The sequence below is a fragment of the Mauremys reevesii genome, linkage group 22, assembly GCF_016161935.1.
Source record: "Mauremys reevesii isolate NIE-2019 linkage group 22, ASM1616193v1, whole genome shotgun sequence".
NCBI lineage: Eukaryota > Metazoa > Chordata > Testudines > Geoemydidae > Mauremys > Mauremys reevesii.
The window spans coordinates 1274312-1298704 of NC_052644.1; the positions used below are offsets into that span (position 1 = coordinate 1274312).

A 24393-nucleotide genomic window follows, 5' to 3' on the forward strand; every position below is an offset into this window, starting at 1 on the left:
TGGCTAACGCAGGGTTTTCCTCTCCCAGGCCGTCGGCCGAGCGCCTTTCACCAGCGCTAAAGTTCACTGAAAGCTTTTTTCTATTCTTTTTTTTCTATCTTTTTCCCTCTGCAGGTTCTTGCCTGTATCTAGGAAGTAGCATCTCGAGGTCTCCGTACAGAGATAATACGGAGCGGGGACACTGTGCTGGAACTCTTGAGCCTAAGAGGGTTTCCTAGCAACCTATAAAACCAAACGGAAGGGCTCCAGCCTGTTTGAATGTTGTCAGTCCAAGAGTATTAATCTGAGCCCACGGGAGATGTCTCTTCTCCTTCCTCCTCACACCTGCTCTTGTGCAAACATTTCTGAGTCCCTGTGCTAGCATCACTCCATCTGCCTCGGCCAGTACAGCATTACACTTGTATTCCAGGCATGCGGTTCCCCCCGCATCTGGGCAGATCTCGCACTCTGAGTGCGGCATGGATTCAAACAGGTCCGTGGGCAGCTCCAGAGTCTGCCAGGAACATGCTAAGAGTATGCGTGGCCTGGATTGGTTTGGCCAGTTCAAGAAGAAATATTTTGTTTGTGGGGGATGGGGAGATATTTTGTTCAGACTTCAGTGGCCAGTTGCCCTCAGGTGTAAAAGAAGCACAGTTCTGCCCAGGGCCGGCTTTCTCTTGGGATTTCCCAGCTCAGAGTCAATCGGCCTCGTCCCCAGAGGCTAGATACTGGCGTTGCTTTCCAGGAGGCAGCATAACTGCCCTCTCCTGACGGGATTTCAGCCCCCTCGTGCTGCGAGGTTTGGTTTTGGGTGGCACAGAGATTCAGCAGTGAAGTAATTTTGCACATGGCAGATGTCTTGGCTTGATTACTTCTCAGCTTCTCTGTCCCCAGGGCAGGCAACAGGCCTTGCTCCCCTTCCTAAAAGGCAGGACTCCTTTGTGTAGGGAGACTAGCCCATTGTCAGCCTGGGACAGGAGCCAGGGTCACTCCCATGCTGTGTGGTGGCCCCCGTGCCGAGTGGACACGTGTCTGTATCAAAGAGCCACCGGTGCAGTTGGTGCTGTCACTCCTGGGGACGCCTGTGCAGAGAGGCTGAGGGCTGAGTCCTGACAGCAAGCTCCTCTCTCCTCTCTAGGGCAGAATATAGCATACGGCAGGGGCAGCTTGTCCTGTTCCGTGGGGAGTCGTGGGCTGTCAGGCTGTGGGCCGGCTGGTTCAGAGGGCTCTGTTTGTGCTCCCGTCTTCCCCTCACGAAAAGGGGTTGCTCCTCCCAAGTACGGACGGGGTTTAATGCCTGTCAGGCTAGCTGGGCAGCTGTGAGGAGTTCCCAGACAAAGCTTGGCGGTGTGCCGAGAGGGGTTCCCTGCGGGAGCCCCAGACTAAGGTGGTCACATGCAGCCCACAGACCTGGAGCGTGGCATGCAGCCGCACTCCTCCACCCTCCGCTGGTGAGTGCTGCACGATATTCGGATAAGGAGCCCTAGGTCCGTGCTAAGTGGGTTATCTTGCTAAAGAGAGTGGACTGGCCCCAGCCGTCTTGGCTGGGAGCGTCTGCGGGACGTGGCACCGGAGCAAAGATGAGTGGCTGCTGTTGGCCTCCTTACCAACTGATTAAATGCGGTGGTCGCTGTGGACCACCTGTGCCCTAAAACCAGGGCTGTGTTAGCCTGCCACGTCGGGTGGCTTCAGGTCTCTGTGTGTTGGTGCTGAGCCGAGGCGCTGGCCTGAAGGACTGACTGTTAATCCAAACAACAATTCTTCCTTCTTTTATCTACTGTTCTTAAGCCAAACCGCAGGTTTAATGTCTCTGGTTTAGGTCTCCTCAGGAGATCCTGTCCCTTTTTTTGCTGTGGGTTTACTGCAGCCCTTTAGCTTGTCTAGTTTAGAATCGGTTTTTAAGTGGTTGCCTGTATTGGCCTTTCTGTTTGTTCTGAAGCGCTGACTTTTCTTGTGACACCCGCTTTGCAGGTGCCGTCGGCTTTAAAACACAAGTGTTCTGCTGGGGGACTCTTTGCTGCAGGCTGTTTCTGAGGGGAGGGGATGGGGTCATTGGATCCAAGAAAGGGAAGTTTGGGTGTGTCCTCCCCCCGCCCCCCCAAGACACAATAGGAAAGTTGGCATAACCCATTTCTGGGGGGTTTCGTCGTGCTTTCGAAAGGAGGGGTCCGTGTTCTGAATGTTTTTAGACTATTCGAGGCAAAACACTTTTTTTAAGGAGGAGAATGAAATCTGCGCACAGGCTACGTTGTGCAGTCAGCCGCCGGGAGGTGGTAGAGATTTCTGTAATGCACTCAGGGCACATGCCGGGATTCTTCAAGGATTTGACATGCTGTTGCAATAAAGCATAAAAAAAGCCATACTCCTCTCACCCCTCCTTGGGCTTTAATGGATCTCTGCTGCTCGGCAATCCCTCTGGTTGCGTTTAAAGCAAGATTCATGGTCTGGGGTCCTGTGCGGCTAGGGATAGTACTGTCGACCTACTCAGCACCTCCAGAGCCTCAGTGTGAAAAGGGCTGCACAGCGGTGGATGTTACCCTCCCACTCCCTCTCGCAGATAAACTGCTACCCAGAGTGCAGCGGTGACCTGCCCAAGGAAGGGCCCTGGCAAATCTGGGGGCGGGGGCAGGGACCGGGGTCCTAGGCCCAGGTTGAGATATCCGGCTCTTGCTCCTAGAGACTAACCCGCCCCCTCCTGCCCAGGATGCTCAAAACGTTTTACCCCTAGCAGTTGTGCGGGGGTGGGGGGTTGTGCTTTATTGAACAGGTTTTCCATTGACTGTGCTCCCTGGGCCAAAACTACCACGCCGTTGCCCACCAGCGTGCGTGAGACTCGTCTCCTCCGGCGCCTGGCAAAAGAAAATCCGAGGGTTTTAATTAACACTTGTCCTCCTGCTCCTGCTCTTCGCCAGATCCCCCAGCAAGAAGGGAGCGTTCTGAGCAGCTGGTGTGACCTGTCTAACCCACCTGCCCTCACAGCTGTTGCTCCATCCTTCCCGCCCTGTGCTGCTTTCACTCAGCGAGCTCTTTACCGAGAATGTTGCTGAGTTCTGCCCCTCTCTTCCCCTGCGGGGGAGGCTGCCTTCTCTGCTTCCTGTGCCAAGGGGTAGGGTAGCAGTGCTGGTAAGCATCTGCTGTGTCCCACCCTGCCCTGGGGCGAGGAAGGGATGTATGGAATAGATACTGTCAAGTGTGTAGGATGCTACCCAAGAATTGTGATGTGTTGCAACTGCACTGTAGCAAACACTCCTACATGGGATCCCTAGGCTGATTTCAGTGTTAACTTCTCTTTCTGGGTGTCTGCACAGCGGGGGAGGCGGGGGTGAGTCCCCCTACAACCTCATGCAGTGGGGCTGATGCAGCTGAGGCTTTCGTGCCCCCACCTCCCTGAGATTGACAGCCCAGGTGGCAACATCCACACAGCCACTGTTAGCACAGCAGCATGAGTCCTGCGGGCACCCTGCTGCAGTGTGTGTCTGAGGGAGGGGGGCGAGTGCCTGGGAGGGCCTGCTGGCAGCTGGTGGGGGTCAGGGCCTTGCTCCCCCCAGGATGCCAGGGTTCTGGCAGCTGGCCCAGGGACCGGGCCCTAGTTCCTCCAGGATGCCAGGGTTCTGCTGGTGGGAGGAGCTGGCCACTGCTCCCCCCTGACCTCCGGGGTCCTGCTGGCAGCTGGCCAGGCCCTGCTCCACCCCCGGATGCTGGGGTTCTGCTGGCAGCTGGCGAGAGGGGCCAGACCCTGGGTTCTGCTGGCAGCTGGCGAGAGGGGCCAGACCCTGGGGTTCTGCTGGCAGCTGGTGATGGGGGCCGGGCCCTGCTCCCCCCCCCCCCGGACCCTGGGGTTCTGCTGGCAGCTGGTGATGGGGGCCGGGCCCTGCTCCCCCCCCGGATGCTGGGGTTCTGCTGGCAGCTGGTGATGGGGGCCGGGCCCTGCTCCCCCCCCCCCGGACCCGGGGGTTCTGCTGGCAGCTGGTGATGGGGGCCGGGCCCTGCTCCCCCCCCCGGACGCCGGGGTTCTGCTGGCAGCTGGTGATGGGGGCCGGGCCCTGCTCCCCCCCCCCCCCGGACGCCGGGGTTCCTGTTCCCACCATTAGCCCAACACCCTGTTTGCTGCTCCAAAATCAATTATGCGCTATGGAAATTTATGCAAATCTATGGCGAGGCCCGAGGGGCGGGGCTCTCGGGGTCCCGCCCACCAGGGGTGCTGCGCTGCCAGCGTGCGGACGTGGTAGACTGAGAGGCGCGGAGCAGGCGCACTGGGGCCCAAGTCCGCGCAGGCGCAGTGCGGCGGGGCCGGCCGATGCCGCTTGGCCGCATGCGCAGCGCGCGCTGTCCCGCCGTTTCTGCGCAGTGCGGCCCCTGGGCGGGTCCCCTCGCGCCCCCCGCTTCCGGTGCACTGGAGCCCGGCGGGAGGGGTTTCCGGGAGCGCGGGTGCTGCGGGGCCTGACGCGGCGGTGGAGCTGGGCCCCGCGCGGAGGGAGGCGGCACCGGGATGAGCAGCGGCCGCCGAGGGAGCCCGGGGCGCCCGTGACAGGTGGGGAGCCGGGCCCCGGAACGAGCCCCGCGATGGTACCGCCCGCGCCCCGGCCTGCCCCCCCCGCGATGGTACCGCCCGCGCCCCGGCCTGCCCCCCCCGCGATGGTACCGCCCGGGCCCCTGCCCGCACTCCCCATGGTACCGCCCGCGCCCCTGCCCGCACTCCCCGCGATGGTACCGCCCGGGCCCCTGCCCGCACTCCTCCCCGCGATGGTACCGCCCGGGCCCCTGCCCGCACTCCCCGCGATGGTACCGCCCGCGCCCCTGCCCGCACTCCCCGCGATGGTACCGCCCGCGCCCCCTGCCCGCACTCCCCGCGATGGTACCGCCCGCGCCCCTGCCCGCACTCCCCGCGATGGTACCGCCCGGGCCCGCACTCCCTCCCCGCGATGGTACCGCCCGGGCCCCCTGCCCCCGCGCTGGTACCGCCCGCGCCCCTGCCCGCACTCCTCCCCGCGCTGGTACCGCCCGGGCCCCTGCCCGCACTCCCTCCCGCGCTGGTACCGCCCGGGCCCCTGCCCGCACTCCTCCGCGATGGTACCGCCCGGGCCCCTGCCCGCACTCCCGCGATGGTACCGCCCGGGCCCCTGCCCGCACTCCCTCCACGATGGTACCGCCCGGGCCCCTGCCCGCACTCCCCGCGATGGTACCGCCCGGGCCCCTGCCCGCACTCCCTCTGCGATGGTACCGCCCGGGCCCCCTGCCCGCACTCCCTCTCTGCGATGGTACCGCCCGGGCCCCTGCCCGCACTCCCTCTGCGATGGTACCGCCCGGGCCCCCTGCCCGCACTCCTCCGCGATGGTACCGCCCGGGCCCCTGCCCGCACTCCCCGCGATGGTACCGCCCGGGCCCCTGCCCGCACTCCCCCTCCGCGATGGTACCGCCCGGGCCCCTGCCCGCACTCCCCTCCGCGATGGTACCGCCCGGGCCCCCCTGCCCGCACTCCCCCTCCGTGATGGTACCGCCCGGGCCCCCTGCCCGCACTCCCCATAGTACTTTCCAGTCCCCCGGCCCGGTCCCAGCCGGGATCTCCCTGTCCGCCCTGTGATGGTACCACCCCCGCGCACCCCGTTCCCCTTCTCCCGATGGAACCGGCTAGACTCCTTGGGCCCGGGTCCCCGGGGTGCAGGGGCTCCCCAGGCAGTGCTGCGGGGGGGGAGGGGGATGGAGGATTTCTGGGGGGGAGGGGGGCCTTCTTTCCCCGGGGCTTGGGGGGGCCGGGCTGGAGTGGGGGCTGGACTGGGGGGGGCCTGTCCCCTGGGGTGCGGGGGGTGCAGGCTGGGGTCTCTCCCTGGAAAGTTCAGCAGGGAACTTGGCTGGGGGTTTCTCTCTCCAGGGGGAGGGTTTGGGGGCGGGGGCTCCGGTACGTGATTCCGCTCTCCAGGGCACCTCAGGGTTCTGCACTGGCCACCCGCTCCCCTGCGCCGTCACCCTTCTCCAGCACATGCTTCTGCCTGTCCGGTGCCCCTCGGCAGCACCTTCCCATCCTGAAGGCGCCCGGACGCCGCTTTCTCCTGTGCTGCCGGATGCCCTGCTAGATCGGGGCTAGAGGTACCTTCCTGCCCCAGTCCCAGACACGCTCAGGCACCTGCCTCCCCAGATCTCCTTTGAAAATCTCATTGGTTGTTACAAGCGTGGGGGCCCTGGAGAAGGGCACATCCTGTTAGGAATGTGTGTTACGAGCTGTCCCTGGCGCTTTCACCCTTTGTGCTTTACGGACAATCCCCGTGTCACTTAACCCTCCCACACGCCAAGAGAAAGTCTTTGCTATTTGTCACTAAAACTTCTTTGAAAGCATCTGCTCCTTGCCGTGTTATCCACAGGACAGGATGTAGGACGTGGTAGAGATGCAAATCTTTGAAACTAGTGTTTGGCTTCTGTTTTTCATTGCCACTTGGAAACCATAAACCCTTAAAACTACCCCCAAAGTGGGCACGTTGTAAGGCTGTGTTTGTATCTCTGCATGCCAGTGCTAGGGCTGAGAACCACTTGCTCTTCACTCTTGTGGCTTCTTTCTTGTCATCAGAATCCCTCGATAGCAAATCTGGGGAAGCGGTGTAATAAACGCGGCAATATACGAAAAATAACTCCAAATCCCGGTCAGGGCTCTGAGAACACATCTGTCCGCCTGCTGGCAGGCAGGTTAGAATTGGAGAGTGGGCAGTTGATGTTCTCCTGCTTGTTCCCATCTTACGTGTGTGCTTTGGGCAGCAGGTGCAGTCTTGCTCTGCACTGTACATAAGGCTGAATTAGAAATCCCAGCTTGCAGCGGCATTGAAAAATATAGAAAAGCAGATTTCCATAGGCCTTAAAATACGAAGGGGGTTAAGTTAATACTGAGCTTCCTGGAACTTGGCTGCTTGGGTTTTCCACTTTAGAAATGGTTTGACGCTGTCCCTTTCGTAGGCGCCATGATTTGGTTATAGCTGAGGTCAGAGCTCCATTGTGCTGGACAGACCCTGCCCCAAACAGCTGACACGCCAAGACAAGACAGGGCCAGGGCGCAAGTGGCGGCTGAGTCCCCGAAGGGTGAAATAACTTCTCAGCCGAGGTTGCAGCGGGTCAGTGGCAGATCTGGGAACAGGAGCGAGGTTCTCTGAATGCTGGTCCAGCATTGCCACCAATGCACTGCACTGCCTCCAATAGTAACTGTGTCCGTCTGTCCGCTCTGAAGGCAGTGACTGCAGTGGGCACTTTTGAGCAAAACACTCGTGTTTCAGTGTTTGCAGCGTGGTAAAAACACCGCTCTCCGGATAATTATTCAGCCTTTGGCTTGGCAGGCCGGAGTTGCAAGGGGGGAAGGAGGTGCAGTGCGGTCTTGTGGAGGTGAATGGGGGCTCTCCTTTGCCAGATGCAGTGTCTGCCCCAAACTTAGTCAAGGGTCAGTTGTAAGCAATGAAGGTTGTTTGCTTTTCATTGGAGACTGGCCTCTTCCAGTGGGAGCTGAGTGTGTAACTAGAGCTGGCCTGGTGAGAAACGGGCAGGAATGTGAGAGGGGATTCTCAGCTTTCCACTGGAACAGGTAAAGCTGTTGGAATATGTACAGCTTCTTCATGGTCCTTTTAATAATGCTCACCTCCCCGCGCTCCTCCTGAAGCATGGCAGCCATCCGGAAAATGAGTCTGGACTGGAAAATCAGGACTCCTGGGTTCTATCCCCACTCTGGGAGAGGAGTGAAGTCTAATGGTTAGAGCAGGAGGCACTGGGAGCCAGGACTCCTGGGTTCTCTCCCCAGCTCTGGGAAAGGAGTGGTGTCTAATTGTTTAAGTGGGGAGGGAGGGGCTGGGAGCCCGGACTCCTGGGTTCTCTCCCCAGCTCTGGGAGGGGACTGAAGTCTAATGGTTAGATGGTGAAGTCTAATGGCCAGGACTCCTTGGTTCTGTTTCAGTGGCACAGCCAGATTTGATTTGCCCACAGTCACACAGCTTGTCTCATCTTAATTTTACCATTGGGGGTTATCATCTGCCTCCCAAGGAGAGGTGCATGGCTTGCTTAATGTGTGGAAAGCTGTGAGATCCTCTAACACAGGGCTGTAGAAAGGCCATGTGCTGTGATTGCTTATTACCATTAAATAGCGGCTCACCGGGGAACCCGCCAAGAAGCCACGGATCTTGGGCAGAAAGAGCACTGAGCCAAAGGAAGATTTGTAATGAAAGATATTTCTGTCTGGAGAACAGAAATGTGCTTTAATCAGAGAACAGGTTCAAGGTCAGATTACGACATTTTTCAGAAATGTTCCCTGTTGCAGCGCAGAGGCACTTGTGATCAATTTGGGGCCAGAGCTGCTCAGCAGACTTGGCGATTAGGCTGGGTGAATTTTCAGGACAAGGAGTAAATGGGAAAATAGACCCTCCCTTTATAAATGATGCATTTTGTTCATAGGAACTTTGTGCAGGTCTGTGCACAGGATCTTTTCCAAATACCTGTCCTGCCCTGCAGTCTGCATCCCAGGGTGCTCTGAGCCAGCTGGTTATGGAGGCTCTGTAGGAGCGTTGTCTTTCCAGAGGAATGTAAACCACGGCTTCTGCTTGTGTGGTCTGAATTGTCCCTACCGTTCTCTGTCAGCGGGATACCCAGCCAGCGCATCTCCACGGCTCTGGATGGGATCAGGAAGTGAGCTGGGAAGGGAGGTGCGGAGATGCCAGCGGATCTGAGGTAATGGTTAGTGGGGCTGGTCAGTGTCGCTCTGTTCGAAGGGGTCCCTGTATCTGACGGGCTGGCGTGGGAGGAGCAGTCAGTTAATGGTCCTGAGAACCTGGCTTAGAAAACACACTTGTCGCCACTCAGAAGTGACACGTGGCACTTGTCTCGACTTGACACAGCGGCAACACGCCCTTAGACACTTGCTGCGGTGGCAGGAGGGCTTCTCCCCTGGTCATAGACTCCAGCTCCCCGCCAGCTGGTAGCTAGGTCAGCAGAAGAATTTGTCTGTCAGCCTCGCGCTGGCTACGCTTTCCGACATTGTCGTGGGGCGTGGGTTTTTCATCCCCCCCAAGCGACAGCCAAGCGTGGTCCCTGTCATTGCTTGGGTTCTTAGCGCGTCAGTACTAACGAGTGGGCAGGTGCAGTAGGAGGAGCTGGTAACCGCGTGTTTACCTGTGTTAACGCTTGTAATGGACAAGCTGAGTAATGCTGTGGGGGTGTTTTTCCTAGTGCAGCTCCGAGACGAATCAGTAACTCACCGGCACGGGGCGCGTTGCTCTTTGCAGCTAGAAGAGCCACACAAGGGGATGGGGAAAGTGAGGCACAGTGAGGGGAAGTGACTACCCAGGACATTGCAGAATCCACAGATCTTGCCTCTTGTCGGTGGCGTGACTCGTAGCCCACACGCCCTCCCAGCCGTGAGTCGGAGAGGGGAGCCCTGCTCCCAGCCTCAGGCTTTAACTAGCCTGGAGTAACACTTGGAGTGTTTAACATCAAAGCTGTTCGCAGATCTAGGCATGTGGGTCCAGAGGCCTCTGAATCCCGTGAAATTTGCTTGTGGAATTCCAGTATGCCGCTGGCCAGGGGAGGCTGCCCGCCTGTGGGATCGAGTTCCCGCGTTCTCGGCCCTTAGGGTGCAATGTGCTGACGCAGTCTGTCTGGGGCAAGAAAGCAAAGCAACCCTCTGCAGCGTGTCCAGCTGCCTTGGGCTGCGGGGAGTGACTCTTTGCAGACTTTGAGAAAGCCACGAAGCAGTGTCCTCTGCTTCCCAGGGCCGCCGAGAGGGGAGGCGCTGCTCGCCAAAGTGCTCCCTTAGCACCTCTCAGTCCTGCCCCCAAGCTGCTGCCTGTTGTAAGTTTCCTGTTGTGAGTTGTAGGGCATCTCTCATTCATGCCCCTGGCAGATGACTCAGCTGATGCTGCAGCCATGACCTCCAGTCAGTTGCTTCTCGCTAGTGAGAAGATACCCCATTATTCTTAGCATCTTCCCCCGCTGTAAAGTTCATGCCAGGCTTTGCAATGCCTGGAAGTCAGCATGGGCCGGCTGGCAGCAAACGAGGAGCAGTGATTTATCTGACCTCGTTCCAGCATGTGCCGCTCTTAAAACCCAACCAAGGAAAGACCGACTCCCGCAGCTGGCCAAGTAGCTGCTGTGTAGCATCCGGGGACAAGCTTCTGTATCCAAAAGAAAGCAGCCGTGTTCCTTGAGGTTCCACTTTGGCCACTGTCGGTAGACAGATACTGGGCTAGATGGACCTTTGGTCTGACCCGGTACGGCCGTTCTTATGTTGAGGTCTGTTCCGTACTGAGCATCCTTTCTTACTCGTAGCCAGAAACCCTCACGGGCTCCGACGGACGGCTTGACGTGGATTCCGTCGGGCCTTTGCACGTGTCTGCACGCATCCCTACAAGCTGTCGAGAGGCAGATTGATGGATTTTCCTTAATTAGCTGCATGATGTGGTGAAGCAAACCCAGAACCAAGAGCTGTGAACTCCCTAAGTTCAAAGACTGGTTTTGACTCTGCAGCCTTGTCTGGTATCAGTGTGGCCCCACTTTGACTTTGAACTGGGCTGCAGACCCCTCTGTGCACACTCTTTAACTCTGCCTGTATCGATTTTCGGAATAGAGTTAAGCAAAATCTATATAAACCAGGTTGAAATCTAATTAAGAATGTCCACACTGGAATTCACACCAATTTAACGGGGCCAGTTTAAAATCATGCTTTTAAACTGAAGCAACTTTGAACATACAAGGCCTAACTCTCCCTATGAATTTGTCAGGTCTCTTGATCTCTGCCTCAGTTATCCCGTCCGTAGAAATGGGGTGATTAATACTTATGTCTAAAGTGCTTCTTAAATCTGCCCTTTGTCTGTAACTCTGATTTCTGCTGGCAAAGAAGCGTGTGTACTTGCTGGAGGTGTGCTGCAGGGATTGCTTTGTCTCCTAGGCGTGATGCTGATGCTCTGATTCGTGACAGAGGAGGGGGAAGCGTGCATGTGCTGGGCTCGTTTGAAGCTGCTGTTAATGATCACGCTCAGTGTCACTGCTTTGGTGACACCCAGACAAGCCATCAGTCACTGTGCGTTAAGGTGTCAGTGTGGCTTTCGGTTCTGCAAGGTGTTAATTAGCACCGCAGGTGAACCTGGAGTGTGGCTTGTTGCCTTTTCTTCTCTTGGGTTAGTCTGTGGTTTTTCAGGGGGTGACAAAATGAAAGCAGGAAAGATTTTTGTTTCAGGCTTCCAGGAAGTGATGTTGGCTGGAGCTCAGTGAGGGAACGGAAGGCTCAGATTCTCCTTGTCCTGGGCCATATGCTGTCATTTACCTCGATTTCCTGTTGACTGTATCACCATGGACAGCAGGCAGTGCCCATAACTCAGCGCCGGGGAGTAGTGAACGCTCCATAAGATGTGGGTTTCTCATACAGCGCTGCCAACTCTTGTGAGGTTTGCCATGTTCCATCAATCCCCAGCTCCTGGAGTCAAGCTCTGGTGATATCTTGGCCTTCATTTAAACTAAAGTAAGTTCCTAGCCTTTTTGGTTTGGAGAAGCACTTGAAAACCTGACCCAGAAAGCAAATCAAAAGAACCCAGTGTCTATTATTTTGTATCCTCGTGTGATTTAAACCAATTCCATGATTTTTGGCGGGCCTTTCCCAGGGTTTCTGAATGCTTTGTGCTGCCAGGGCTGCTTATCCTTTCTCTTACTGTGGTTAAAAAAAATCCACTGAGCTCATGAGTTTGGTACAGTTCAAGTATTAAGTCAGGCAACCCAACAGTTAATCTTTCCTTTGCACCTTTCATGTCAGGAGCTTGGTGCTTTTGAGATATTGAAGGCCACGATCCTGCACTTTGTTCCAGGCTGGCGTAAGACTTTGTAATCCCTCGGAGGTAGGTACATTCCTATCCCCATTGTACAGCTGGAGAAAGAGAGGCATGGAGGGCAGTGACTTGCCAAGGCCAGTAGCAGGTTTAGAAATAGAACGCAGGAGCCCTGGCTCACATCAGACGTGGTCCCTAGATAAAACATGATTTGATTGTTTTTTAAACGTGGCTACAGAATTGCATGCGGCGGAGCGGTCTTGTGGTGAAGGCACTGCTAGAGTGAACTCATGAGGTCTGGGTTCATCCATCACTCTGCCACGCTCTTCCCATGTCACTTAAACCACTGGGCCTCAGAACTCCCTCTGGCAACTGGGGGGGACCGGGATCTTGCCTCTGTTTTGTGTGTTTGGATTGTAGGTGCTCTGGGGCAGGGACTGTTCCTTTCTCCGTGCGTGCAGCACCTCTCTGTGACTTGGCTGCGCAGTCGCAGTGCGGGTCAGACGCCCCGACTGAACTGTGCAAAGTCCCAGTGCCAAAGTCATGCTCATAAGCTACATTCTCCAGGAAATCACAGCCCGACCGCCCGGGGGGGGCTCCGAATTCAGTGGAGACGCTATAGACGTGTGTTATTTTCTAGCTTGTTTTCCAGAAATGAGTCACTGGGAACCCCCTCATCCCGCCCCCAGGCATCTTTTGGCACAGGTGAGCGCAGCCTGTTTCAGGGTGTCTCAGGTCGGGCTGGAGCTCTGGCACCTGGCACGTGTGGTTTGCTCTTACTTCGGGGGCCTCCTTTTCTCTTGTTGACATTTGACCAGACTCGGGATGTGGTGACGTGTGGCGAACGGCGCCGTCTCGCGCGCAGACACGGTAACGCTCATCCCTCGCCGGGTGGATGGCTGAGGTCTTTGGGGGGGTTGCACCCCAGTGTACGTGGCTAGCGCAGCCCTCGTGACTCTTCCAGCCGAGCTCCCTGCTCCCCGGGATGCGGGTGTGGCCCCGCAGGCCGGAGCCTGGCGTTTTGGGCTGGTCGCAGCCGAGCTCCCTGCTCCCCGGGATGTGGGTGTGGCCCCGCAGGCTGGTTTGTGATTTGCAGTGCAGGAGCCTCTGGAGAGGGTTGCCAAAGGGTGTCAGATGTCAGACAACCAAGTGGAAGAACTAATGTTTATTGAGCCCTTTGTTCCAGTGACTGTCACACACCAAGACGGGGAGGGCTGTGCCCGTCCGTCCGCAGACAGGCTGGCTGGGTGCCCGGGAAGAGGAGGGGCGTTGTTTCCCAGGCACCCCCAGGTTCTGCAGGGAGCCTGGGGCCGGTGTTAGGACTCTTCTCTGCCCGGGAGCTTTGCTTTACACACGTCCATCCTAGCAGCGCACAAGCCACTCCTCTGCCTCTCCCCCTTCTGCACATCCTGAAGGGGGTAAACAGCCTAGTGCGTACTTAGCTGAGTCACCAGGCTGGCCAGCCAGCGGGAGCGGGGCCAGCGGGCTGAGCAGGCACTCGCTGGGGGGTGCCCCCTGGCATGAGGGCCAGCGAGTGTGAGCTACCGAGGTAGCAGATCTGTCTGCATCCGAGCCGCTCAGCTGCCCCTCTCCGTAGACTCTGCATTTCACTCGCTCTTTGAGATCTCTCCTTGCACCTTTTGCTGCTGGGAGCTGATTCCCGCCCCACACCTCTGACATTAAAGCCACCAATCAGTCCAGTGCCAGATGCTTCGGAGGGAATGAACAGAACAGGGCAGTTATCGAGTGATCAGTCCCAGCTTCTGGCCGTCAAGAGCATGGGGTTGTGTCACCCTCTTGGCTTGTAGCCATCGAGGGACTTGTCCTCCATGAATACGGAAAATATTGCACTTCTAGTTGAGGATCTCAGAGCACTTTGCAAGTATTTAACCCTTCCAGCGCTGCTCAGGGAGGTTAGGTCCCTAACGTCAGTTCCATTTGACAGAAACTGAGGCCCCCAGTGAAGAGCCAATCTCCCCGAGGGGATGATGCTCTGGTCTCCTGGGCCTTAGCTAGGAAAATGCACAGAGGCACTATCGAAAATCCTCCTCATTCAGATCTGCTCCCGCTCAGCCAGCTGGAAGCAGGAATGCCTGGCCTGTGCTGTGCGGGAGGTCAGACTCTTCAGTGTAACGGTCCCGCCAGCCTCAGAGTCGCTGAACCAATGACCCCAGCTTTCTGTGGGAGTGCCCGCAAGGCCCCAGCCCCCACCGCATGCTGTTTGCGTTCCAGTCCTGTGCAGAATCCCTGCTGGAGACAGGCGCTGTCCATGCACGCTGCCCTGGGCACCTGTGACCTGCCGGACTGAGCGTTCAGAACAAGGGTCTAAAGTACTGCCGGCGCGGTCAGAAAATCGATCGGCCAGTCCCTGCAGCATCTGTCTGGCTGCTGTCCCTTGCCCCTCTGGCGTTCTCACGTGGCCCCGGGGCCGCAGGATGGCTGCACGTCCCCATCTTTAACGTACGTTTTTCTCCCACCGTGCCTGGGAAGCCGCTGAGGGAGGAGACCCTGGTGTGCTGAGGTCAGACGGGAAGACAGCATCAGAGCAGGGACTCGAACCTGGCTCTCCCAAGGCCCTGGCTGCATGCTAACCACTGGGCACTCCTTCCTTCACGGAGCCGCAGGGAAACTTCTCAGAAGAGCCGTCGTTTCATCCCGGCACGTTCATGTCTCCAGGCCAGCAGGGACCCTTACAATCACCCAGAACACAGGCCCCGAACGTCCCGCGCTGGTTGTGGCAAGCACCAGCCTGGCTTTCTCAGGGATCGGTTGGGATCGGTTTCTGAAGGTCGCAGGGTCAGTCTCGCTGGCGTGCATGAGTGGGGAGGCTGCCTGCCGGGACGTCACTTTGCGCTCTCCCTGCACGCAGCTGCCCAGTGAAGTCTCAGAATCCAGGGTGAGTTTCAAACGCCCCGCGCATCACTTGTGTGAAGGGGCGTAAACTGCTCAGCTCAGCTCTCAGGACGCTGCTGAACGTAAACAGTTTCCACTGGCTTGTTCTGTACCTGAGGAGCGTGTGTGGAAGCCCAGGCTTGCGGAGCTGGTGAGGGCGGGTCGATCCGAACCGCTCTTAGATTGCAAACTCCTCAGGGCAGAGACTTTGGGGGAGACGTTTCAGAAGCATCTAAATGAGTGAGGAGCCAGCAGGAAGGTCAGTGGGGCTTTGGCTCATAAGTGATTTAGATTTGTCTGAAAACGTTGCTCTGTGTCATCTGGTGGAGGCCAAGTGCGTGGCCGGCATTCCCAGAGCCCGCGGCCGCACGCCGAAGACAGGCACGTCGCTTTCTCCCTGTGGGTCAGAGCCAGCCAGGGTTCTGCTGCCAAGCTCTGGTCTGGCTCTGCTGTTCTCTCGGCTGCAGCTCGGGGTGAGCGTGCGGCAGTCAGAAATGCAGGTGAGGTATGTGATGTTTGCCGGAAGGTGGATCCTCGCCGTTGCTCTGTGTCCCACAGTGCTGGCTCAGAATAGCTCCCAACTCGGCGGAATTGTGGGCATTCCCCAGTGGCTTCTCTTCGCGGGCGTACCCGCACCAGCCGGCACTTTGCAGGCTTCGTGGCCGGGCCGAGGACCTGCGGGACCCTAAGGCGGTGTCGGAAATTCCAGCCCTTGATAATCTCCTTGTTAATCTGCTAAGATTAGCACTAACGCTGGGGCTGCGTCTTGTCTCTAGCTAGAGCCAGGGCGTTTGCTCAGTCCCGGGTTCCAGTCTCTTCTCGGCGGTGCGGTGCGTTGCCTTGGCCTAGGACGGGGGTAATGTTACCTCCTGCGCTGGGCGATAGCCAGGCGAAGAGGTGTTACTGGTAGGTGAGGGTCCACGTTTGCTGTTCGTCTGACCGGTGCTGCTAGTGGCATTTAAGAGGAGGACTGCGGGGAGCACTGGGCTGGGACTCAGCAGACCTGGGTTCTGTTCCTAGCTCTGCCACTGGCCCACAGGGTCGCTGTGGATGAGCCACTTCCTGTCCCCGTGCCTCAGTTTTCCCTCTGTGGACAGGGATGACGCTACTTTCCTCCTTTGTAAAGTGCTTTGAGCTCCGGATGGAAAGCTAGAGGTGAGTGAGCCCAGCCGGGCCGTGGGCTGGACGCCGCCCCCCTGCCCCGCCGCCTGGTGGGGACGACGAGTCCCGAATGGGCAGTTCCCCTGCCAAGTCTCAGGGGTCTGCACCGGGCTGTTGGTCTGGCCTGTTTCACCCACACGTTGTTCGTTATAAACTGTTCCTGGGGCGTTTCTCGGCCGGCGGATGGACGGACGGACGGACGCCTCTAACGAGGTCGCTCGTGGGAAAGGGTTACGTTCTGGGGCCAACAGGATCCTTTGAAGCCCGTCCGGATGGTTCCTTCTGGAAATCGAGCAGCTCCACGTGCCGCCAGTTTCACTGGGTCTTACCCCTTGGTTTGCTCCCCCCAATCGCATGGCTCTGTCTCTGCAGCCGCCGTCCAGTCACCTGCATTCTAGCCTATTGCAAATACCTTTTGCCGTGTGGGGGGTGTGTTCGCAGCCTCGGACTCGCGCCGTGCGGGAGCGTCTGGGGCAGCACTGCCGTGGCTTCTCCAGCCTCTCGCTGAGGCAGTTCCCAAGACGGGAGGATGGCACTGTTGCGGGCGTTTTGTTGAACCTTTAGAACTGTCTGTAAATGAGTGAAATCCAGTGGCAGCCCCGGCTTTGTTTGGTAGCCAGGATTGCGATAGTGGTTCTGTATAAACTCGTCTGCTGGGATCAGAGTGACGACGTCTTTCTCCCCCTCTTGCTTCTGGTCAGTTTTGCCAATGAAAATACGTGTGGATTAAATCGCCTTGTTTGTGCAGGGTTCGTTTAGCTCAGCCGTGGAGCTGGCGGGGAGAAGTTTGGCAGTTCTGGGGCTGCATGCGGCCTGCGCCCGGCCCGCTCGCTGTCTGCTGGTGTGTGGGTCGTCATTCTCTGATGTTTCGTTTGGTAAAACTGGGGGCACAATCTGGGCATCGAACTAGAAGCTCAGAGCGCTGGAGTCCTCCGGCCCTTTCGCCACCACCCACTCAGTCCCTTCCCAAACGCGCCGGCCGGCACGTCTCCTGCTCTCTTTGCCGTCGGTTTCCCTCGCTCAGGAGTTGGGCAGATCTGTTGGAAAAGCACCTGTGAGGTATTTCCAGCTCGCCGCAGCCCCCCGCTCTGTGTACGCCCACAGGCTGGCTGGCAACATTACACAGGGCCTCTTCGGCATTTGCCATTTTGCTCTTATGGGGTGAGCTTTGGTCCCCCGGTCTCCAAGCTCAGTTACCCCAGTGGCCAACCAGCTCCTGGACTAGGCCGGATGTTTGGGCAAAGTTCTCCGAGCTCTCCGGGAGGACAGGCTGCAGAGATGTGAGCGGAGAGGAGCTCTGGGCTGGTCAGACGATCTCCGAGGAAAACAGGACACGAAAGGGAAGTCTCCCATCCTCACAGCGGCCAGCCCAGAGTGGGCGAAGCACGTCTGTGACCGAGCACCGGTGAGGAGAACCCAGTTCCCCAAAGGGGTGCACCCAGGAGGGCAGTGAGTTGACTAGGAGAGCTGGTGAGGGGGCAGGGTGGTCGAGCTCCACTAGGCCTCGGACGCCAAGGAATTCTTGACAGGCGATCTGACCTCTTCCGCTGGGGAACTGTCCCAGCACCACTTCCTCCTGTTCAGGCAGCCCTGGAGCCAGAGCAGCCAGCCGGCGGCGGGACATTTCGCCCCTTGCTTCTCCCCGGGAACTTCCCTCCCTCTGCAGCAGGAACCTGGGGGAAGTAGAGCGAAGAGCTGCTAGGTGGGTCGTAAGGAAAGGGAGCAGCACAGCAGGTGCTGCAAATCAGCAGGGGGTTCTCTGATTTGCCGCTCCTGAGTTGGTTACGCTAAGGTGTCCGAGGTGGATCTTCAGCCAGAGCCCGGGCTAGATAGGGGATCTTTACACCCTGCAAAGCTGGGACCAGCTGCCTTTCTAGTGACATGAGGTTTTATCTCTGCCCTTGTCTCTGTTCGTTATAGTCCTGTCATTCCGATTACCGTCTTGCTTCGTTTTCCTGCTGTTTGTCGTGGCTGCCGGCTTGGCTGTAGTTAGGACTCTGAAGCACCGGCTCCGGTGGCTCGCACAGTGCGGTCACTGACCCGGAGTAGCTAGTCCGGGACAAGTGCTCCTGTCACGCTTCAATCACTGATGTGATTCAATCAACCTCTGCTCCACCAGCCCCATGTCGTGGGCCAGCATGAGGCAGGTCCGAGGCCTGGCATGGGGAGGAGGGACCAGGCCACAGTGGCTGGAGAGCCGGGAGCCGGTGGGGCTGTGGCTGGGCTGTGGAATCCCGGCATTGGGCCTGGATGTTTTTACCTTCCTGCGCGTCTCGTGGCTCTGTGCCGTGCCGGCTCCAGCCTGGCCTAGGACAGCTCCGTTCCCCAGCTTCGAGGGGAGCCGCCGGCTTTCCCTGCCGCGCCGCACCATGCCGTCCTGGAATGGCTGAGTGGCTCCCCATAGCTGAGCTCCTGCAGTGCGAGGAGCCAGGTTCAGGCAGGCCGGGGTCTGGCTTTCGGGCAGGCGCTGCCGGGCTCCCGGGCTTGCTGGAATGAAAATAGATCCAGTGGAAGTGCTGAGCGGCCTGGCAGCTCTCGGTACCCGTGCGCCATCACTAGTGGTCCGGTGCTCGAGCGAGAGAGGGCTCAGTGCAGGCAAACCTCTCCAGCTCTGTGCTGGGGGGAGCCCGAACTCCCTCCCTTGGGGCGGCAGCGCAGCCGCCTGGACCTGGAGCCAGAACTGGGGTGGTTCAGCCCGGTGGCTAGCAGGAGTTTTCCCTTCTCATAGCAGCCCAACGTAGGCGATGGCGAGCGTTGGCGGGCAGCGATCCTGGCTTCGTACGACCATCCCAGGCCGTCAGGTGGCTCGGATTAATTTTTCTCTAGCTGTTTGTTTTGTAAGGGCTCTGCCTGTGTTTTCCCCGCCAGTGTCTCTGATCTGAGCATGTGCCATTAGTGCCTCTTATCTCCAAGGCTTTTTATCATCAGTGATGGTAGCACATGGTGCTGCGGGAGATAAGGGCTGGTAAACACCTCGCTGGGTGCCTGAGCAGGTAGCTGGGCTGGGGGGTGTTTGCAAGCAGGGCTCTGATTCCCTGGGGCCTGTGTTTATGGAGGCTGCAGCCCTGTAGCGGGGGAGTTTTTAATGCTACCCTGTGTGGGGGCGGTTTCCTACTGATGCTGCCTTTCTGTCTTCAGCGGGAGAGCTGCGTCTCGGAGGCGTCCCCGTGTGCAGAGGGCACTGGGCCCGGAGGGGCAGAGGCTGATCACCTCTGTGTCCCCCCGCTCTGTCTGCCTTGGTTTGGTTTGTAAGCTCAGCGGCAGGTGCTGGTGCGTGCTCAGTCCTCTGGGCGGAGGGGGCAGATTCGGACCCCGTGGCGAGCAATGCTGGATCTTTGGTGGCAGCATTTGTGGGAGCTCCATCCGCGGCTTTGTCTGGACGTCCAGTGAATTCTGCGATGGCAAACGGCTTCTTTTCTCTCACAGACGCTCACTGCGCCCGCAGCGCGTCCTGCAGCTGGCAGCGTTACCCTGGTTCCTTGTCCTGCCCTGCAGAGGTAGCCGGGAGCTGGGGCACCAACATGAACGAGGTGTCAGTCGTCAAAGAGGGCTGGCTGCACAAGAGAGGTAAGGAGCTCACCCAGAGGTGGGGCATGTTGGGGGGGCACAATCACAGCAGCCTAACTAAAGGTGGGATTTTAAACCGGTGCAGCTGTGTGTGTGGACACGCTGATAAGGTTTAGACTGGCCTGTGCCGCTTTAGTTTGCACTGTGCGTTTCTAGGCATGAGTTAAACCCATGGAGCCTGTTTTAACCCGATGTAAGTGTGTCCACACAGGTGTTTGCACTTGCTAAACTAACCTGGTTTTTGAACTGCTGCAGCTTGTGTGTGAACCTAGGCCCTAGCTTTTTTCATGGCTGCGGCAGCAGGTCTTTGCTGAGCCCTGCGGCTAAGCTTTACTCCTGGAGGAGGAGAGTGCCGAGACTGCTGGCCCAGGGTGGCAGGGCCCATGTAGCTCCCCTCTGACCCGCTGACTCCACCCCCTTGCTGTCCGTGCGCAGCCCTACGGGGCTGCCAGCGCTCTGAAAGCCAAGCTGTGCTCTGCCGGCCCCTCTGGCGTTTCCGGGGCAATGCCCTGCCGTGCCGAGCCGAGTGGAAGGTGCAGCCTCCTGCTGCAGGCAGAGGCTCTGTGTTCCCTGCCGGCGAAGGGGAGGCTGTTTGAGGGCTGTGCCTGGCTTAGGGGTGCCACGGGGAATAGCCCCTTGCCGCTGCCGGGGAAAAGGAAGGCTCTGGTTTTCAGTTACCCAGCTGAGCCTGGAGTGCGGGGTGGAAGGGAGCCCTGCCCCGAGCTGGGCATAGGCTGTGCTGCATTTTCTGCAGCTAGGGCCTGAGCCAAAGTGAACAGGAGTCTTTCCATTGGCTTGGGAGCCGGCCCTCGGCTCGATCGGACTGCAGCCCACGCGGGAGAGCTCTGCCCGGGCCCTGCTCGCAGCACGGTTACATCGGCGCTGCCGGGCCTCAGGCTGGGCTGTTCGCCCATTGCCCTGGCCAGCGCGGACAAGAGATGATTTCTGAGACCCACGTTAAGCAGCTCAGCGTGTGGCCGGAACAGGGCTTCGCCCCCCCTTGCCGCAGTAAACGGCCCGGGAACGGGGGTTGGGAAGCGGTGCCAGCAACAGCAGTGCTAGAAACCCGGGTGTGGCCGGCCTGGCCTCGTCCTGCAGCTGCCAGGCTGCCCGCAGGGGCACAGGGCATGTCCCCCGGGCGCCACCGCGCGTTTATTGTCAGCGGTGATGGGCTCTTGGAAGGGGGGGGCTTTGCAGCAGCTGTGCAGGGGGTTATTTATAGCGATGCTGGAGGTGGCCCTGTTCTTTCCTCGCTTGCCGAGCGCTTTCAGGAGCAGGCGCTGGCAGCCCTGCAGCGCAGACAGATCCTGCTTGGCTCCCTTTACTCCAGGGCTCTGGATCCAGAGCAGGGGTCACGATCCAGTGCGATTTCTGTCCTCGGCATGGTGTGCCGGGCCCTGGGGCTGAGGCTGCGGCCAGCGTACGCGTCAGCGGGGGGAGAGGTGCTAACTGAGTGACCACCGCAGAGCCGGCTGCTTCAGCTAACGTCAGGGCAGGGACCTGGGAGCCGGGACTCCTGGGTCGGGTCCCAGCTTTGCCACTCTCCCTCTGTGTGCCTTGGGCAAGTACTTCACCTGCCTGGGCTTGGGTGGCTATTTCCCTGCCTTACTGGGCTTCCCCGGGGACCCCAAAGGAACCGCCAAACTCCTGCTTTTTCCCCAGAGGTTACCCCGAAATACCTTAGAGGACCCCTCATTTCATCACTGAGGATCTGTCTCACGTGTTGGGCGGCGTGGAACCACTCCCACTCTTGGGTGTCCGTGGCTCTGGCTCACCCGCACGTGGCTGTGGGCCTTGGAGTCGGTCAGCGGGAATCCCGAGGCTCTGGCGCGTCGCCGCTGAGATTCGGTTGTTCGCCCCTTCGCTGGCTCCTTGGCGAGAGCAGGGCAGCGGCTCGGCGTTCCCGGCGGGGTGGGCCCGGTAGCGAAGTAACGCCAGGCACAATACGGTTTTGTTCCAGGGGAGTACATTAAAACATGGCGACCCAGGTACTTCCTTCTGAAAAGCGACGGCTCTTTCATCGGCTACAAGGAGCGGCCCGAGACGTCTGATCACAGCTTGCCACCTCTGAACAACTTCTCGGTCGCAGGTACGTCTGCCGGTTACACCCGGAGGTGCAGGGACACCCAAGGGAGACATCTGTATCTCTCCCCAGCAGATGCACGGCGGCCCCCTTCTCCCAGAGCCCATGGCCCCTCTGAAGCTGAGAGGAGAAGTCAGTCTCCAGGCTCCTTGTGCCATGGTGCTGTTTAGGGCCGGATGTGGTGCCGCTGAGGGCTCGTCCAGCAGCTGCGTTCCCCTCTCACGCTGCGATGCTCTGACGTACCCCCCCCCCAGCGCTGTCGCGGGGCGGGAGAGCAGCGGCCAGCGTTTGCAGCGGGACTGGTACAGTGCTGGCCCCACTGAGAGCCCTGGTGTGGACGGGCTGCCGGCTGCCATCTTGGAAAGGAAGCTGGCAGGCCGCAGGGGCGGTATCGGGAGGGTACCCAGGTGAGGCCGGCGGGAGGCATTCAAAGACGCAGGGTCGTTATTTTAATGGGATCCTGCAATGAGCAGGGAGCCAGTGCAGGAGGTTGGGGGCCTGGTCTCAGAAATCACTGGTGGCCTGCACTCCCCCCCGCCCCCAGAATGCCAGCTGATGAAGACCGAGCGGCCCCGGCCGAACACCTTTGTCATTCGGTGCTTGCAGTGGACGACTGTCATCGAAAGAACCTTTCACGTGGACTCTCCTGACGAACGGTAGGTGCAGCTCCACACGCCCTGGCTGCGTCCTCCAGACCCATCACGCAGGGTGGGGCCAGGCTCTCCGGGAGCTTAGCTCTTGGTCTGCAGATTCCTTGGCAGCCCCTGGCCAGCCAGCGCTCCCAGCCCTGCGGAGAGGCAGATGTTCTCCCCACATCAAGCGGGAGATGGGGGCGAGGGAGAAGGGTGTGTCCATCCCCCTAGACCAAGATCGGGGGCCCCCCAGTGTTCCAGGTGCTACATCTCCCCCCCGCCCCCCGACCGAGCTCAGGGCTTCCCCGCGTGCCAGGCTGACCAGAGGCTGGGAGCAGGGAAGCGAAGGGCAGGAGTGTTCGCGTGACCCACCATTGGAAGGCCAAGCTAGGGACCCGCAACTCCAGCTGGGCTGTGCCTGGCCGTTAGCAGGGAGGCAGACGGAACCTCCCTGGCCCCCAGGCTGGAATTCCCGCGAGTCCCAGCTCTGTGCTGCCGAACCGGCCACGCTGGTGCCGTGCCGCACGCTACCTACCAGAGCTCCTTGTCTGGCAGCCTCTGCTGCCCTGGTGAGCTCAGGCACCTGCGCTGCCCTGTGTGGCTTCCCAGCTCCCTGCTGAGCCGTGCGAGCGAAGCCGGGCTCTGGCGGGGGCTGCTGCCCGGAGGCGCATTGCGTTCACCGCTCGAGTTCTCCTCAGCTAGCTGCCAGGGGCTCCCTGGCCTTCCCCTCGGGCGGGGGTCTCTGAGCCCAGCACGTCCTCACGTGGGGGCCTCCTGCAACCAGAACAGGTGGGGAGTTCTGTGTTTGCGCTAAGTGCAAAGCAGAGGGGATGATGGGTTGCGCTGGCAGAGTGTGAGCCCAGGGGTGGGGAGGCCTGGGCTGGGCTGGGACCCGGGGTCGCTGCTGTGGGAGAAGGAAGCGCAGAAGCCTCCTCAGCGGTGCTGACGCACCGGTCCACCCCTGCCGCGGTCTCCTCCCTCTGAAACCGGCAGCCCTGCTGCGGCCCGTGCTGAGCCCGTGTTCACCGCAGGGAGGAGTGGATGCACGCCATCCAGACCGTCGCCAACAGCCTGAAGAACCAGGAGCCCGAAGAAGACCCGATGGATTACAAGTGCGGCTCCCCCAGCGACACCACCGGGGCTGAGGAGATGGAAGTGGCCGTGAGCAAGACCCGGGCGAAAGCAGTAAGACGCCTACCGTGCTGAGGTTTCTCAGCGGGGGGGGCCCAAACCTCGTTCTGGCTGGCCTGTGAGGTCAGGCTCTGGGGAAGGTCAGAACCCCCTGTGGGGGCGCAGTCGTGGCGCTGGGTCCGTTCCTCGCTCCAAGCTGCTAACGGCCCACGGCCAGGTTCTCCTGCGCGCTCGCTGGGATGGGGAGTCACTCCCCCTATGTCCAGGAGCCCCGACTCCTGCTACAGAAACGCACTGGGCCCCCTCAGCACCTCGTTGTCTGGAACACGGTTCCCTTCCGCCAGTCATCTTCTGTCAGCTCCGGAGGGGCCCCGTGATTTCTGCCAGCCCCTCCCCTAGCGGCTACAGGAAATAGTTATCTGGAGCAGGAGGCTGCTCCGCGGGTTGAGGTTGGCCGGTTGGCACGGAAGCGCACGAGACCTTGGTGGAACTGCCCCCTGTGCGCCCCGGGGGGCTGGAGTGGGGCATAGCTGGGTGTCCTGAGCGTGTGCTGCTCTACCCCGGCGGGGGAACCCCTCGGCTGTCGATTGGCTCGTTGGTCAGCGTTTCCCCAGGTTGCAGCGCGTTAACCCTCCCCCCCGTCTGCCTTTCTTCCTAGACCATGAACGATTTCGACTACCTGAAACTCTTGGGGAAAGGCACCTTTGGCAAAGTGATCCTGGTGCGGGAAAAGGCCACTGGCCGCTATTACGCCATGAAGATCCTGCGGAAAGAAGTCATCATCGCAAAGGTACGGTCTGGGCAGGGGAGGGTCAGCGCGGGGGGGTCGGGGGCAGCTCGCTGAAGGCAGATGCCAAGTGAGCCGAAACCAGGCGTATTCCACACCCACAGGCGCGTGCGTGCGCGTGCGTGCGTGTGCGTGTGTGTGCGTGCGTGTGCGCGTGTGTGTGCGTGCGTGTGCGCATGCCTCTAAAAGCAAGGGCAGTAATTCTCACCTGGGCTTCAAAGACTTAGAAATTACCGTGTTGGCCCGTCGCCAGCCGCCTTCGGCTGGAAGCTGCTTGGGGCAGGGCTGTGTCTGTGTGGTGCTTGTACAGCATCTGGCGCCATGGGGGCTGCTACGTGGCTGGGATTCCTCGGGGCTAGAGCAATAAATGGGGGCGGGGGCGCTGTG

General features: G+C 59.5%; 2 protein-coding genes across 2 annotated transcripts in view; both read left to right on the forward strand.

The window, feature by feature from the left end:
• C22H19orf47 (chromosome 22 C19orf47 homolog) overlaps positions 1-3255 on the forward strand; it is a 36331-nt gene extending 33076 nt beyond the window's left edge. Inside the window, exon 10 of the mRNA XM_039510485.1 lies at positions 115-3255. Coding sequence (XP_039366419.1) covers positions 115-132 — 18 coding nt within the window. The 3' untranslated portion in view covers positions 133-3255. The remainder of the gene's footprint in view (positions 1-114) is intronic.
• A 1085-nt stretch (positions 3256-4340) lies between these two features.
• The window catches only part of AKT2 (AKT serine/threonine kinase 2), a 32700-nt gene continuing 12647 nt past the window's right edge, over positions 4341-24393 (forward strand). Inside the window, exons 1-6 of the mRNA XM_039510480.1 lie at positions 4341-4510; positions 19233-19373; positions 21334-21462; positions 22001-22112; positions 23120-23273; positions 23878-24009. Of these exons, the coding sequence (XP_039366414.1) occupies positions 19328-19373; positions 21334-21462; positions 22001-22112; positions 23120-23273; positions 23878-24009 (573 nt within the window). The 5' untranslated portion in view covers positions 4341-4510; positions 19233-19327. The remainder of the gene's footprint in view (positions 4511-19232; positions 19374-21333; positions 21463-22000; positions 22113-23119; positions 23274-23877; positions 24010-24393) is intronic.